This window comes from Colobus angolensis, unplaced genomic scaffold, assembly GCF_000951035.1.
Source record: "Colobus angolensis palliatus isolate OR3802 unplaced genomic scaffold, Cang.pa_1.0 Scaffold3, whole genome shotgun sequence".
In the NCBI taxonomy this organism is placed as follows: domain Eukaryota; kingdom Metazoa; phylum Chordata; class Mammalia; order Primates; family Cercopithecidae; genus Colobus; species Colobus angolensis.
In genome coordinates, this window is record NW_012116265.1 from 21,647,140 (window position 1) to 21,662,968 (window position 15,829).

Consider the following 15,829-nt stretch of genomic DNA (forward strand, 5'->3'; position numbering starts at 1 on the left):
TGAGTCCAGTGCCCCAGAACTCTGGCTTTTCTGTGCTGCTTGGCAGCCTGGTTGGGAGTGAGAAGGAAACAGGTGTGTGTGTGTGTGTGTGTGTGTGTGTGTGTGTGTGTGTGTGTGTGTCTGTGTGTGTGTGTGTATGTGTGAGATAATGGGGAAGGATGGGGTGTGCGGAGGGGTGTTCGATTTTTCTAGAGGTACATCCTGCCCAACAAACCCCCAAACCAAGGAGCCACACAGAGTTAGCTGGATTGAAGCGGGTTCAAGTCATTTATTTTTAGACTGTACCAGCATGTTTGGTTCTGGGGTCCAATCCCCAAATTCCAGAAAAATAAACTAATGAGAACTACATGCACTAAGAGGAGGCCATTCCGACGTGTCCGTGATCATGCGGTGAGTGGGCTTCGAGTATAGAACGGGGGCCCCTTGTGTGGAGTAGGGCCTTCCCTCCCCAGACAGCTGACAGCAGCTGGCTCTGAGCCCTCATCGGGGCTGGGGAGAGGGCCGAGGCCTGGTCATTTGGACCCTGTCCCCACATAGACCTGAGCCCCTTATTGCTACATTTGCTACTTTGCTACTTTATGGCCCCTGGGTCTAGCCCAGGGGATGCCTTATCACTGGGTGGTACTAATGAGTAGGTTGCTGGCATCTGCTGTTGCTATGGTTACACGAGCACAGGCCTCTCTTCAGAGGGTCCCATGGTGAGTTATTAGTGATTCATTTGGCCACTATTCAACTTATCCCATGGTCTTTGCTACATATTCAACTTGGGCAGCTCCTTTTCGAGGCTGGTGGTGCATTATCTCCCCCCGAGCCCAGAGCTTCCCAGCTCCTGGACCTTGCAGCAACACCTCCCTCCAATACATTTTGCAGGGCCCAAAGGAAGAGAGCCCTCAATCCTTTCCCTCTTCTGGGAAGGCTTTCCTGGTGGCTGTTTTTGAAGCTCATGTATTTGGAGCAGAACAGGAGGGATGCATTTTAGGAAAAACATCACCTTCCGTAACCACCAAGGGGGCCAGCAGGGTGGCAGGCTCCCGGTTCCGCGTCCTGTTGGTGAGGTAGTTAGAACATCCCAGGAATCCTGCCAGGGAAGAAGCCCCGGGAGCATGTCCCCATATGTTCAGCTAGTCCAAGCTGCAACTCAGAGTCGCAAGAGGTCCCTCCCAGGGTGCCGGCCCGGTACCTGACCACTCAGCGGCGGTGAGCCTGGAGCGCAGGCCCGGCTGACTGCACTGGCAGTTGGGCCTTGCTTTGTTCCTGGGGTATAGCAACACCTTCCCAGGAGAACAAAGCTGGCACATCACTTTCTGGAAGGGCGGAGGCTCCTCCCAAGAGAGTTCCTGCTGCTTAGGTCAGGCCATCTGGTTGTGGCTGGACATTTATATGTGCCAACCTACAAGCTTTCTTCTTCCCATGTAGGGAAAGGTTATTTTAGCCAGATGCCAGTGCCTGGTGCCTTGTGTATCTAACCCGATGGGTGGTTGGTCACTTGCTGCAGCTGCCCTGATGCTGTGGCTGTGGGGCTGCTAAGATGTGGCTGGAGAGCGCTTTTCCTCTTAGGGAGGAGTCCTAGGCCCAGAGGCCACACCCATTCAGGGAGGCTAAGGCAGCTTCTAGCGGGCACGACAGGGTGGGGGAATCTGCTTTGCTACAGAATTGCCTGCAAACATCTAATCTAGTCTGAATTTTTGGCTGTGTAGACTAGGCCAATGGGGAACGGGCCAAGAACAGATTTTCCAAATGTACTTCCATGACCAAGGTCTGTGTGGTAGATGGACTTTGGATAGGCAGCCTTGTTCCACTCCCTTCTTGCAAGCCTCTGGCTTGATCTACTGGGGAACATGGGTGCCTTAGCTGTGGGGTGGTGTGAGAGGGTTATTGCTCTGGGTTTGAGTCCATCTGAAGTCTCCTTAGCTCCGTTGTGCTTACTGACCCTCCCTTCTGGATGTCCCCAGAAGTGCTTGTAAGCCTGCAGCCAGCTTTATCTCAGGGCCAGAGACTACCTGGCTCTGGGCAGATCCTCTGGGGATCTCCAGGGAGACACCAGTCAGAAGAAGCGGGCGCAGAAGGAATGGCCGAGAAGCCAACCCTGCCCTGTCTGCAGCCTAGCTTAGAATGCCCCTGCACCATGGGAAGAAGCAGGGGGCAGCCAGGCCCCTTGCCCTGGATAACTGAGGGCACTGAGGTGCCTGCTGTTTGGGAACACCCTTTGCCCTATGCCTGGGGGTCAGCACAGCCTGGGGATCCTTGGGCAAGGCTGCAAATGAACTTAGACTACAATTTTGTTCTGAAACAGGAGGTTTATACAAAGAGAAAGGGGATGAAAGGGGCCTGTCAAAAGACCCCATAATGGGGCTTCATGTCATTCATGTACTCATCAAGTGGTTACTGCCTCCAAAGTACCAGCCTCTGTGCTGAGCATGTGCAGGTGTCCAGCAAGAATTGCCGCGTCTGGAGACACTGAGGACTCAACATCTGTCATCTCTCCAGTTTCCACTGTACCTCCGAGAGAGGGAAACTGGGGCATGGCAGTCAAGAACTCACAAGGATACAACATAAGGAAGACTCCTAATGCCTGCGGCGGCACTGCTGTGAGGGACAGAAGGCTGGTGACCTGGGGACAGGGCTGTGTGGAAGCAGACATAGACAGGACTCGGAGGTGGTGGGGTGGAAGGATGGGTCATCGGGGAGCACCCAGGAGGCCGGGTCTGCAAATAAGCAAGCATCTGAGCCTTTGGTCACCGGCTGGTGAATTTGGCTACATGAGAAAAGAAATACCAGCGATCGCTTTATTGCTTCTATGTTTTTTGTTTATATGCTCCCACGAGAGATTTTTTTACCTATGGCCAAAAATAGATCAAAGGAGGATAGTCATAGCAAGTGGGGGAGTGAATGTCTGGATTCAAAAACAGGTTACTTAATACAGCTCCGTCTGTGGGCTCATGGGTGTCACAATAACAATGACAATGATGATAGTATTAGCTACCGTTTGCTAAGCACCTACTACGTATCAGGCACCTGACTCGGTGCTTTACATACATTACCTCACAGCCAGGTTGGCAAATGGTCATTTTGACACACACACAGAGGGAATACAGGTGGATCTTTTGCAGATTTTTGCATTTCCCCTAGGCGACCGGTTTAGAGGGGTGCTTTGGCTGGGCCTTCAGATAAAGACTGGGAGGAGAACCCTGTGGCCTGGCCTGGTCCCTTCGCAGCATACTCTGCTCCAGCTTCACACACACAGGAGACCTGACCCAGCAAGGGTCTCACCATGCCTGTCAGGATGCTACCATGTGGGGGCTGCCAGCCCTGCAGTCCAGCCACCTCCTGGGCTGGGGACCCTCCCAGTTCCCACCTGGGGCTGCCAGAGGGGAGAATCCCAATGGCCCCTGAGTTCATGGCCATGTTTTATTTTGAGTAAAACATGAGGGAATAAATCAAGGAGCAAGGGGGCAAACCAGAATAAATTATGAAATAATTCTCTAAAAGACGGTCAGCAGAACTCCCGCAGCTGTGAAACAAGCTCTGTCATCTACACCAGTGCTTCCTCGAACGCAGGACCCTTGAGACATGTGATGGGACCTGAGGGCAGCCACCAGGCTGGCGGGGACCTCTCCGAACGCTGATCTTAAAGAGGGTGGAAAGAACTTGAGGTGGGGCAATCCGTGAGGTTGCTTTCTTGCTGAAGACGTGATTTGGACATTTTTCGTGAAAGCGGTGCCTGGTGCTGGCGGTGACACCCGGGTGGCCACAGAGATGTGAGGGATGACAGGCGGCGATGGGGATGTAGTGGCTGTAACTATGGGAGGTGCCAGGGAGGTGATGCAAATACTGGATGTGCTCTTGGTCCACTCATTCCTCTTGAATTTGCCAGAAGGTGTGACCCCACAGATAGCAGGGGAGTGAGGATAATAATAGAATCTCAAGTGGTAGTCGTGACAGGAACCCCACGACGTGTTCTCCCCTGAATGAGCTGGGATCAGGGCCTCTTAGCAAGTGGAGTGTTGGAATATAACTGTACAAAGAAGAGAGGGCTGTAAACAGGAGCCTCCGCTGGGCCCAGCCCAGGCTCTGTGGACTCTTTCTTTCTGGTCTCCCCGTTCACCCACCGAGTCTCCCCACCATCGCCCTTCATTGCCCTCACTCTTTCTCCTTCACAGTGACCAAGTCTCCCCGTAAGGAAACTCTGTCTGCGGATGTGGAGCGCCGCCGCCTGCCCGTGGGGTCCGCGGGCCCGGGCCCTGGACCTGCGGTGGGAACGGTCAGGAGGACTGCATCAGGCCCGTGAGGCGCTTGCCCGCCAGCGACTTTCCCTGCAGAGAGACAGCGACAGAGAGGCACGCACAGGCGCGCGCACACACACACACACACACACAGGGACAGAGACAGAGAGCCAGACAGGTGAATTAATTGTTGCATGAGCCATGGAGGCCAAACGACCAACCAACCCACCAACCCAACGGACCACCTTGATATTTGATCTCTAGGTATACGGGAGCCTTAACTTGGGACAGCTGGAGAAACCAGGGCTCCAGGGAAGGTTCAGGGAGTCCTGGAGGGTCCCCTTATGAGGGTGTGTTGCTGGTACCCTTTTTGGGATGTGGGAATTTTACTTACCAAAACCAGGTATTTAAACCTTCAGGTAGAGCAATTTTTAATGCTGGTGGGCTGCCCTGAAATTGATTTTGTTCACGTGGGGGAGGAAAAGGTGGACTGGGGCATACTGAGGTCAGGGACGGGGGCTTGATTCAAATAGAGGGTGGCTAAGGATCTGGCTGATTAGAAGCTAATGAATTAACTAGTCTTAAGAAGGCACAGTCCTGTTTGGAATGCAGGGTAGACACAAAGACCTTAAGTGCTCTTGATGACCAGTTCTGGGACTGTGAAAGTGGGGGGCATTTGCTGGGGCTCAGAGCCACTGTAGGTCCCAGGGCAGTGCACTCCTGCTGTCTCCTATGTTCTTGGCTTCCCGTCTGTGGCACCTAGAGGCAGAGTTTGATGACCCCATACCAGGAAAGCCTACAAGCCCTTCAACTATAACCCATGTGGCAGTTCTCAAAAACTAAAATAATGAACTGGATCATGAGGCCTGGTGCATCAGCCATAGAGGTGCCAGGAGAGTCCCATTGTCTATGTGCCCTGGAGAGGTGGCAGAGAAGCCCCTGATCTAGGAGGGCAGTTGTGACTGGGCACCAGGAGGAGGGTGAGGGGGATGAGTGAGGGTCCGTCGCTTTGCTTATTGCCCTTACATAGTGTGTGCCCGTTCTCCAGCTCACCCTCTTTAGAAATCCATGTCATTGCACAGGGTTTTAGAGGAGAGCGTGGCTGGACCTAGGCAGATTGATCACTGTGTCTGGGAAAGCACTCCAAACCCAGCCTATTATTGACAGCGGGTCAGCGACACCACTGCCATCTGTGAAGGGCAGCACGTGATAGCTCGTCAGCATGGGCTGCAGTGTTTGGCCGTGAGATTGCAGGGGCCAGTGATTCCTCGTGTTCATTTCCAAGTGGGGTGTGAGGGCTCATCTTGTTTACTGGGCTTGGCTGCGTATAAGCTAGATGTAATTAAAAAAATTGATCAGGTTTGTGAAGCCTGGTAGGGTCCTCAATAAACCTGCTGATTGATGAATTGATGGATAACGGGTTTATCTAATAAACGAACAACACGGGCTGTGGCTTTGCTGGATACAGGACAATGTGGCATCTGGCTTAGCTCTCCATGAAGGGGCATGGCCAGCCTGACTTTGAGAATTCTGGTGCTATAGATGGGAGTTTGTCTAGAAATGAAATTGCCCTCAGGAGCTGTCAGAAAGTCTGCCTTTCCCTACCTCTCCTTGACCTTTTTTCTCCCCATTTCTTTCACTCCCCATTTTCACTAGTGAGACAAAACTTTTCATTTTTTTCTCCCCATCTTAAAACACACACACGTCTACAAAAATTTCCCCATCAGCAACCTTATCTGAATCTTCAAATACACTAAACTTAGCCTGCAGCAGGATACATTTATACTCGGCTAAGGAGGTTTTAATCAGATTTTGTAAAAATCCGAGAGCGCTATGGTGTCAGACTTTGAAAAATCACTAAGACAGAATGGCTACTCCTTTGTCTAGACCAGGTTAGGTATAACAATAGCTCTTAGAAGGCAGAGGGTGACCTTCAAGGGCTCCCCCAGCCCTGGGTTCTGTGGCACACACCCAGCTGTGACTCTCGAGTGCCCTTTCTTACATAGAGTGTGAGGCATGTGTCACTTGGGAGTGTGTCTTCCCAGTGCAGGCCCCAAGGCAGGAAGGATGGGGGCCTGGGACATCCTCTCTGGGGAAACACGGGGCTGCTGAGTCTAGGGGACTCCTTGTGTGAGCTCTTACAAACCTCCCCTACCCCCTGTTACCCATGTCCATCCCTACCCTATGAAAGGCACAAAGGAAGTTCGTTTTCCTCTTAGGTGCTGCTTATTGCTGTGATAACCACCATACACCAATATCGGTTCCTCCTCCTCCTTCCCCTCCCTCCTCCACCAGGGCCACAAATTACACATTGTGTACCCAAATATATATGTTCTGAGTTTGCTATCCACAGCGTTTGGGGCTCTCATTTAGCTGGTGAATGGGGGAAAAAAAATCACTCAAGCTTCTGAATAAGAGTCTGTTGCCAATGTGTACATTCAAAGCCCAGAGACAAAGGAGGTGAGGTTTACCAGTTGCCCAAACCTACACTGCAGCTTCATTCTTATTAGCAAGGTTATTTTGGCTGGAGAGGGGACTGTGGGTTGAGGGAGGTTGGAGATTCTATTTCTGGAGGATTATGTGTCTATTTGTTTTAGGTGAATTTGGCCCTGAGGCTTCCTTACCCTCAACCCTTCCCGGTTCTACAGAATGGGTTGGGCTGGGCTTGGAGGCGCTAATTAATCTCTTCCTGCCTAAATCCTGGAGCGCAGCCTCACAGCTCTGACTCCAAGGACCTGTGGCCAGGCTGTCACTGCCCGCTCCTTCGCTTCCCCCAACTGCTTTTATTTCCCAGGATTCAGGGTAGGATGGTGCAGCTGACCAGCTTAGGGGCCACCCTTGGGATTGTTCCCAACCTCTCAGCAACCCAGGCGGTGCTGCTTGGCATTTTTGTCTCCCTCTCCCCACTCTTGCTTTCACGCATTTACCAAATGCCAGCTCTGCTGCTAAAGATGGAGGTCATGAGGGTTCAGGTCGGCTGGAGAAGCAGCTCAGCCCAGCTGCAGTCTACCCGCTACCCAGCGACCTCCCGGGTGAGTGAGGGCAGGCTCAGGCTGGAAGGCGGTCAATCACGCAGGATGCAGGCATGGCTAGATGCCTGGCCCGGGGCTTTGGGGAAGAAATACTGCAATCACACTTGCTCTGCAGCTGCTTCCCTTCTGAAGAGCTGAGGCTCCTGTAGTTTTCAGTGATCAAAGTGAAATCTGATAGTAGAGGCTACCTGTGTTCAGAGATGAGCTTCCCCAAAGTGCATGCCCCTCTAGGCTTGCAGGACGCTCCTAAGGAACCCGCTCTGCCCAGAGAGAGGGGAGCTCCTGCCTGTGCCCTCCAGGGCACTACGCCCCTCTCTTTACGCTCATCCCTGCCTCCAGTTTGGATGATCCTGAAGGAACAACTTCGGAAGGGGAATGGTAATTCTGCCTGCCTGTGTCTGGCATTTGCATAGTTACAGAGGAAGCAGGTTTTTTTCAGGGTGTGAATGTGTAATGTTCCTCAGTGCTGGTCAGTTGGGAATGGATCATGGTGCCAGGAAACTGCAGCCAGCTCAGCCCGAGGCCTTGGCGTAGCTGAGCGAAGCAGCTGAGGATGGTTGAAAATGCTATTAGCAGGCAGCCTTTGTCCAAGTGAAAAAATACACAGTGATTAAGAACTGAGCTGCAGAAGGTACATTCCAGAGACATCAAAGCTTTGCATACCGACAAAGTGCTTTTCACCTTTGAGACATTTGGCAAAGTGTAATCCAATAGATTTTGGGATCCTTCAATTTCATGGACCATGGGCTCAGTGCTGGGTTCACTAACACCCACGCATTCAATTCCCACCCTCCACTCTGATTAATCATTTCAGCTCTGTGGCCATCTTGATGGCTAGGAGCCTGGAAGAAGGTGGTCATGAAATCCTTTGTTTCTGAAAGGAAACACACAAAAGGAATGGCCCCCTTTTGTGCAGTGAGAAAAATCAACATGCTGCTTGACATGCTGTGGCTCTGTGCATTGCACTTCCACATATTAATCAACAAAGCATGCACTATCTGGGTTACCAAGAGCTTTTGCCACTTACTTACCTGGGAGACTGATGCTAAACTCTTTCTTTGGCTGGGAGGAGGGCTGTGGCTCAGAGAGTAGCCCTGGGGGTCAGATTGGAGCATACTGGGGGACAGCAGAGCCAAGCACTAATGGCTCAGGGAGGACCTTTTTCAATGCTAAGAGAGTAAAGACATCTGAGCTTCTGATGAGATTCTTTTGCTCATCTGCTCAGATGAACTAAGACCAAAGTTACAGATCTCAAGTCTGCCAAATCAAAATCCAGGCTATTATGGGGGAAAGAAATCAACCACAGTTGCCCCTGGGGGAGAAGGATGAAATTGATTGGAAAGGGACATGAAGGAGCCTTCTAGGGTGATGGGGTATATGTTACACGGGTGCATACACTTGTCAAATTCATTGAGCCATACACTTCAGATCTGTTCATTTTACCATATATAATTATATCTCAAAAGAAAAAAAATTAGGAAAAAAAAAAGTCCCAGCTATGACATCTACTCCTTACTCTTCTTCAGTTGCTGGGCCCATCCCTGGGTTTGGAGAAATTCAATGCTTCCCCTCTACAGTACAAGAGGAACTTAGATTCCTCTGTTAGAGGAATTCGAACTTGCAACAGAACTAAAGTGGAGCACTATTTCTAGCCTCCACTGATGCAAACGGATCCCTTTGGTGTGACATTCAGGCATTTTTCATCCCTGCTCATGAAAAATGGTGTTTTGTTGAATACAGCTCACCACGCAACCTTAGCAGGCAAGAAGTGGAGGCCCCAGAGATGAGTCGTGCTCTCAAGGAGCCTGAAGGTCACCTTTGAATAGACGGTGCTCAAGTTCATAAAGGATGTGTATGTGTGGAATTAGAGGCCTGGGGTGGGGTTGGGGGAGACTTGCTGAGGACAAGGGTCAGGAACCCAAGAGACAGGTGGAAAGGTAAGGGATCCTAGCTTGGGTTCAGCAGGACGGGAGAAGCCAAAGGCCTGCCTGACTTCATCGGGTGACTCCTGGAGGGTGGTTTCCCTGGTGCTCCTTCTTCACTGAGCAAAGCAAAAGAAATGATTTTAAAAGGGAAGGCAAATAATTCTGTGGCATCTTCTTCCTCAATGATGTCTAAAACTGGGGAGAGAGAGTGCTGTCTGGGATGTCTGAGAAATGCCTGCAGGGGATGGTGGGAAAATCCACACTTAACATAGAATAACTTCAAAACACTTTTAAAATTCTGTTTCTTATCACCCTCTATTCAACTCTGTGGAACAAGGTGGGGCAGATGAAATGGAAAAACCAAGCTATGGAACCCGTTATGGTTCTTCCACAACAGAGGTAGGTCAGAGCAGCATGGGAAGGAAGAGAGGCCATTCCTCTCTTTCTCACCCTTCTGCAGTGAGGAGGGGCAGGAGCCTGTGGCTGATCCATTCCTGGGGTCTGTGTTACTTGTAGCGCCTTGGCAAGCTTCCTCATCTCTCTCAGGGGCTAAAGGGAATTTTATATGGTTTTAAAATATTCTTTTTATTTGATCCTTTTTAAATAGGAAGCTATATCACAAACATAAAACAATACCCCAATTTTTTTAAAAAGTCAAGGGATAGATGAAAAATGAATTAATCAAAAAAGAGAGGTTCACTGGTTGAAGAATTAATAAATGGTACATTCATGAATACTTAAAACTGAACCTGTTTAAAAAATAAGAAAATTTGATCAAAATAAACATAATGGATTTTTTTTCTTGCAACAGCCCCCTATCTTATGTACAGTGGCATAAACACTCAGGCTCTGCCTGGTAAACAGTGGGGATAGGGGATGTACCCAGCAGTCATGTCATCTGAAATAAATTCCCATAGAATGTCACCAGAACCACTAGTAGGCTCAGACACCTTACTCTATCCTGTATTGGTGATATGGTTTGGCTCTGGGTTCGCATCCAAATCTCACCTTGAATTGTAATCCCTATAATCCCCATATGTTAAGGGCAGAAACCGGTGGGAGGTGATTGGATCCTGTGGGTGGTTTCCCCCATGCTGTTCTTGTGACAGGGAGTGAGTTTTCATGAGATCCGATGGTTTTATAAGTGTTCATACACACTCGTTCTCTCTTGCCTGCTGCCACGTAAGACTTGTCTGCTTCCCTTTCCACCGTGATTGTAAGTTTCCTGAGGCTTCCCCAGCCATGTGGAACTGTGAGTCAATTGAACTTCTTTTCATTAGAAATTACCCAGTCTCAGGTATTTCTTTATAGTAATGTGAAAATGGACTAATATAATTGGCAACTACCAGTGCTTTAGAAAAATTTTAAAGTTTTTGAATTTACAAAAGAAGAGTTGCCAGTTCTCCTATCTGGATTAAATGTAAAAGGACCCATGTGTCCCCTGATCTCCCATGGGCCTGTCTGATGGAATGGCATGGGTAGCTCATGTACCCTCCCTCCTCGAGTGCCTTGCTCTTCAGATCACCCAGGCCTTGACAGTGGCATGGTGGGAATGGTCCCCCACTAGAAACACAGGTAGCTGTGAGGACAGTTACTAACAGCCACCTGCTGATGGACCATTGAGCAACTATTGTGTGTCAAGCATGCGAGGCATTTTACAAACACCCACACGTATATCCACAGCATGCTTGCAAGTTAGGCATTTCTATAAACTCCACTAAATGAATGAGGAAACAGTCAAACAGAGCTTGAGTAACTTGCCTGGGAGTGCACGGCTAGTCAGTGGCAAAGCTGAGTTGGTGGGCCTTCACGACCCCTGCCCCTGTTACTTTGCACGTGGCTGTCACTCTCAAGGAAGGAGGCCCATGGAAACACTCAGGGATGAAGGAGTCCCCTGTGCCCATCCGCACTGGGCAACCTTTCTGGGCAAGGCAGGGTGATTTTCTTAACTTCCCTGAGAAAAGAACTGAAGCTCTTGAGCATGCTTGAACCCATCTTAGGCAGGTTCTACCCTGCCAAGGGGCTTCCCCTCATCCCATTTGGGAATCCTGAGAGAAAGGAGGTGCCATTTGCTGCCTGACAAGCCTGGCAAAAGGGGCTTTTGGTTACTGCACTGAACCAGGGCGCAGGTCACCATGGCTTGGTGCATGTAGATTTCAGGCGGTGGCTGCTGGACAGGCCAGGTGAAGCCACCATTCTGTTTGTGGCCCTGTGTTACTGATGCTGATGCCTCTAGGAACACACATGGCAAATGGCCCAGGGAGGACAGAAGCAGGTGTGATGTTTCCCTTTCTAAGGTGGGACAGGCAGGGTGGCCTTACTCCAATGAGAACCAACCCCACTTCAAATCATTCTAGGCCATTCTAATTTGGGGTGCCCAGCCAGGTGGGGGAAGCCCTTCCTGCTGGTGGTCCTGGCACCTCTGACCCTGGCCCCACCATGCTCATCACTTACTTCTGCCTGTCAGTTTTGCTGAGTGATGGGGGACCTTTCTCCATGGTCCCCCAGCTGTGAAGGGACAAATCCAGAGCTGGGCTGGGATGGTGGGAGAGACAAGGACTCAGCAGCTGAGCCCGATGTGAATGGCAGAATGCCAGGCCCGGACTCCCCGGTCTTGCATCCAAGTTGTGCATTTCCATTTTTCCTGCTTATCTGCATCCCTGTGTGGTGGAAATGCCCCCTTTTCACACCAGCTCTCTCTCCTCTCCCTCCTCTCATCTGACTGAGCAACCTGCTGCTCTTTCTACTCTCAGCTTGCAGGAAATTCTTGGTGGCTTCAGGAGTGGAATGAGGGGGGCATTCTGTCTATAAGGCCTCTCGGTGGCATGCCTTCCTGTGACCCACTTAATGCCCGCCTGTTCCTCTTCTCCTCCTCCTTCCCAAATGGACTCTGGCATCTAAGCTCTGCTTCACTCCAAATTAGGCAAAGACCAAAAGGCTCTAGGAAACAGGGACATGGCTGTGTTGCTATTGGCAACAAGTTGATGCTACTTTTTTCCAACTAGGAAATTCAAATAACTCTTGACTATGACTGTGGGAGACAGTGAAGCTGTAGCTTAGTTACTTGATATTGTGGACAAAGCGGCAAGAGAAAGTTATTTGCTTGGCAGTATGTGATTCTCCTGAGGATCTATGAGGACTCTGACTCTATCTTCCTAAGGACACTTATCATCTCTTGCAAATGTGTTCACCCAAAACATGTACATGTGTTGGGGTCCTTGGTTTAGCCAGCTGAAAAGGCAGAGCCTAGAATTGCTGACCTCTTATCCCCCCACAAAAGCATAACACTTCGTTGAATATCCATGTCCGTTTGGATGCATATGCAAAGAGGGCCGACTCATTTCTCTTTCTTCTCCACTATCAGGAATGCAATTCAGCAGGCACTTATCAGACATGCATTCCTAACCCGAAAAAGTACAGCAGGGAACAGACTAAGCAGCGTTTCCAGGAGATACCTGGACAGAAACTTAGGTCATTGGAATTCTTAGCTACAGGGAACCTTATTTCCCCACAGGCTCTTTTCATGTGTTGCTGAGATGCTTTTGGTCCCCATGGGACAGGGGATGGGCAGTTTCCCAGCTTTCTTCTCCCCTGATGGGGTAGTGTGTAGAAATGTGAGATTGCTATATTTCCTGCAGGCTTTGGCCCCAGGCCCATAGAGGAAGAGTTATGGAAGCTTTCACCAGGAAATGAAACCTAAGGATGCTGCTATTTGATTTAGAAGCATCTTCAAAGGTAGTGGGTATTCCCTGTTCTGCTAGGGAATGGGACCAGGAGAAGAGAGTTACTGGGTCAATATCTAAGGATGTTATCTACACATGGCCTCTGGGACAAGGGACTCATCTCATCATCATTTCTGGACCCCTCAGCTCCTTGTTTCTTTGGAGAGACAAACTGTGGGTACAAAAAATGGGCAGAAAAAACAGAGACACCAAGAAATGGGTGTTGCCAACTGTCCCTGGAACCGGGGCATGAGAACAGGAGTGGCAGGCAGAGATGAGGTCATGGACAAACAGATCATCTCTTTTGGATTTTGGACCACCTTCTGTGCAGAAGGATCCCACAGGTTAGAGAGCGTGCGAACGCCGGGATCACTCACCCACTGCTGGAAGGAAGCCACCTCGGGGGTGAAATGCAGCGGCCATTCTGACTCTGCGCCAGCAGCACTAGGCAATTGTGTTTTTAGGAAGGGAAGTGAAGAATAACTTATCCAGCTGAAACTGTGAAGACCTGTGGCTTTAGAGGAGCCCCTGCCCAGACACACACACAGCTGCAGAGGGCATGCAATCCATGCGACAGATACACTTGCAGGTTTGCAGCTTATGGTTATATGCATACCACACACTGAATACGGAGGCGAACATCAGGCAGGCAGCACATGCACCTGTGTCTACACCTGTGCACATGTGCATACACCTGTGCATGCATTCATGTGCATGTTTAGACCACAGGCACTTACAGAAGCATCTCATGCAAGGTGTATAGGCAATCGCTTGTTTGGCTGTGGAGTTTTATATCAGCTCCTAAGATGCCACTCTGACAAATACTGCAAACTTAAAGCATTCACCTTAAAATACATGTATAAAAACGGAGTTCTCCCTCATGAAAAAACCATTCATTGACCTCAGTGGAAATAACTTCTCCACTTCTGTTTCTGTTGGTACTATAAGCAGTAGGAGTGCCCACCCCAGGGGTCTGGTTTATCAAGGAATTTCAAAGCATCCCCTGCCACGTGCTTCTGACTCCTCCACTACCTAGCTTTGGAATAAGTGATTAAAAATAGAAACCTCTGTTTTTCAGACTGGCAGAGCAACTGGACTTGTTGAGGTTGCATTGCTCAGGGTGGCTCCAGGCAAGCATACAGCTGAGAGGTGAGTGTTTCTGTCATGTGGAGGGCTACATTTGGAGGAGTGGATTTCATCTTCTTATCATGGGTAGACCCATTCCTCATCTGTGTCTGGTAGCGGGAGGCATCTTTGGGTCCTGCACCTCAGTAGGGGGCCAAATGCCAGATCCCCACAACACGTGCACCATTTGCCTGGTGGCCCTCCCCACTTCCCAGCACCTCACAGGCTGACAAGCCCCCCAGCTCCCACAGCTTCCCGGGAAGTGCTTAGGGGCCCCAGGAAATCAACCACAGAACAGAAGCCGGCCTTCTGGGCACCACAGTCCCTTCATTTCCAGGAAATGCAGAGAAACTAATTCTCTGAGTTGACTTTAAAAATAAGCCAACAATAATAGCTGCCATTTATTGAGTAGTTACCATGAGCTGATCTCTGTAATAAATGCACTTTGTACAGACTGTCATATAGGAGATACCCATGTATCCACCCTCAACCACAAAATACATACAATGATGTCTATCGTGCAGAATATTGTTGGAAATTAAATAATAGGTGCAGAGCTAAATATGAGCTGCAAATAATATCATAATGATGAAACTAATTCTAAGAACTATACCTGTTAAGCACACGCACTGCACACAGTGTGCTAAGGACGTTATGCATTTTACTCTTAATTATTTACTCTTATCTCCGTTTTATGGATGAGGAAACTGAGGCTTAGAGAAGCTGTGCAATTCAAATAGCTAAGTGATGGGGCTGAAGTAGAACCAAAGTCCACCCCAGGCAAAGCCAGCATGACACAGTACAACACTGTGAGTGTGAGCTCCTAATAAATGGCAGGTCTTGCTATCACATCCTCACTGAATGCCAACATCTACCCTGTGCAGTGGGCTTTGTTGTACCCATCGGACACGCAAGTGACTTGCATCGTATAATATCGTATAATGTATAATGACAGGGTCGTATAATGGCAGGTGGAGAAAAAGGGATTCAGCTGGAGTTGCCTGTCTCGAACTTAGCTTACTTCTCTGCATTTTAGTGGGTACTAAAGGGACATTGTTCTCAAGGGGTCACACAAGCAGGTCACCTTCAGTAGTGGATGGGAATGCAGTTGGGGGAAATGTCCCTGCCAGGTTTTTGACATGTAACTCCAGGTGGTTGGTGCTGCTCAGTCACAATCCAGCTCCTTGCTCTGTTGAGACACAGGTAGTGAGGTAACTGGCTACCTGCAGGGTAAAAGGCAGTCTGGTTGGTGTGGGCCTGTCAGCCACGAGCAGCCAATCAGGGGCCTCTCAGAAACGCAGTCCTGCTATAGCAAGATGCACTTCACTGTGCGGTCATCTGTGCAGTCCCCAGGGAATATAGAAATGAGGGGAACCTGGATGAACCTGCTGAAGGGTGGGTCACGGGGCTCACACACACAACCCACACTCCCTGATGGTCCTTCTCATGAAGTCCTACAGCTCTGATAACTATTCAAGAAAGCTACGAGCTGGGCACGGTGGCTCACACCTGTAACTCCAGCACTTTGGAAGGCCGAGGTGGGCAGATACTTGAGGCCAGGAGTTCAAGACCAGCCTGGCCAACATGGTGAAACTCCGTCTCTACGAAGAGTATAAAAATCAGCTGAATGTGATGGTGCAGACCTGCAATTCCAGCTACTCAGGAGGCCGAGGCAGGAGAATCGCTTAAACCTGGGCGGTGGAGGTTGCAGTGAGCTGAGATCGTGCCACTGCACTCAGCCTGGGCAACAAAGTGAGGCTCTGTCTCAAAAACAAACAAACAAACAAACAAAAACCCACCAA

General features: G+C 49.8%; 1 protein-coding gene across 11 annotated transcripts in view; it reads right to left on the reverse strand.

Annotated features, from left to right (window-relative positions):
* Positions 1-244: 244 nt before the first annotated feature.
* The window catches only part of RGS6 (regulator of G-protein signaling 6), a 656,379-nt gene continuing 640,794 nt past the window's right edge, over positions 245-15,829 (reverse strand). For 6 of the 11 annotated variants that reach the window (XM_011949627.1, XM_011949623.1, XM_011949631.1 and 3 more), the window contains one exon: positions 245-4,313. In XM_011949627.1, coding sequence (XP_011805017.1) covers positions 4,263-4,313 — 51 coding nt within the window. In that variant the 3' untranslated portion in view covers positions 245-4,262. Of the gene's footprint in view, positions 4,314-13,279; positions 13,347-15,829 lie in introns of all 11 variants that reach the window. The other 5 variants (XM_011949632.1, XM_011949630.1, XM_011949628.1 and 2 more) reach the window with 2 other exon arrangements.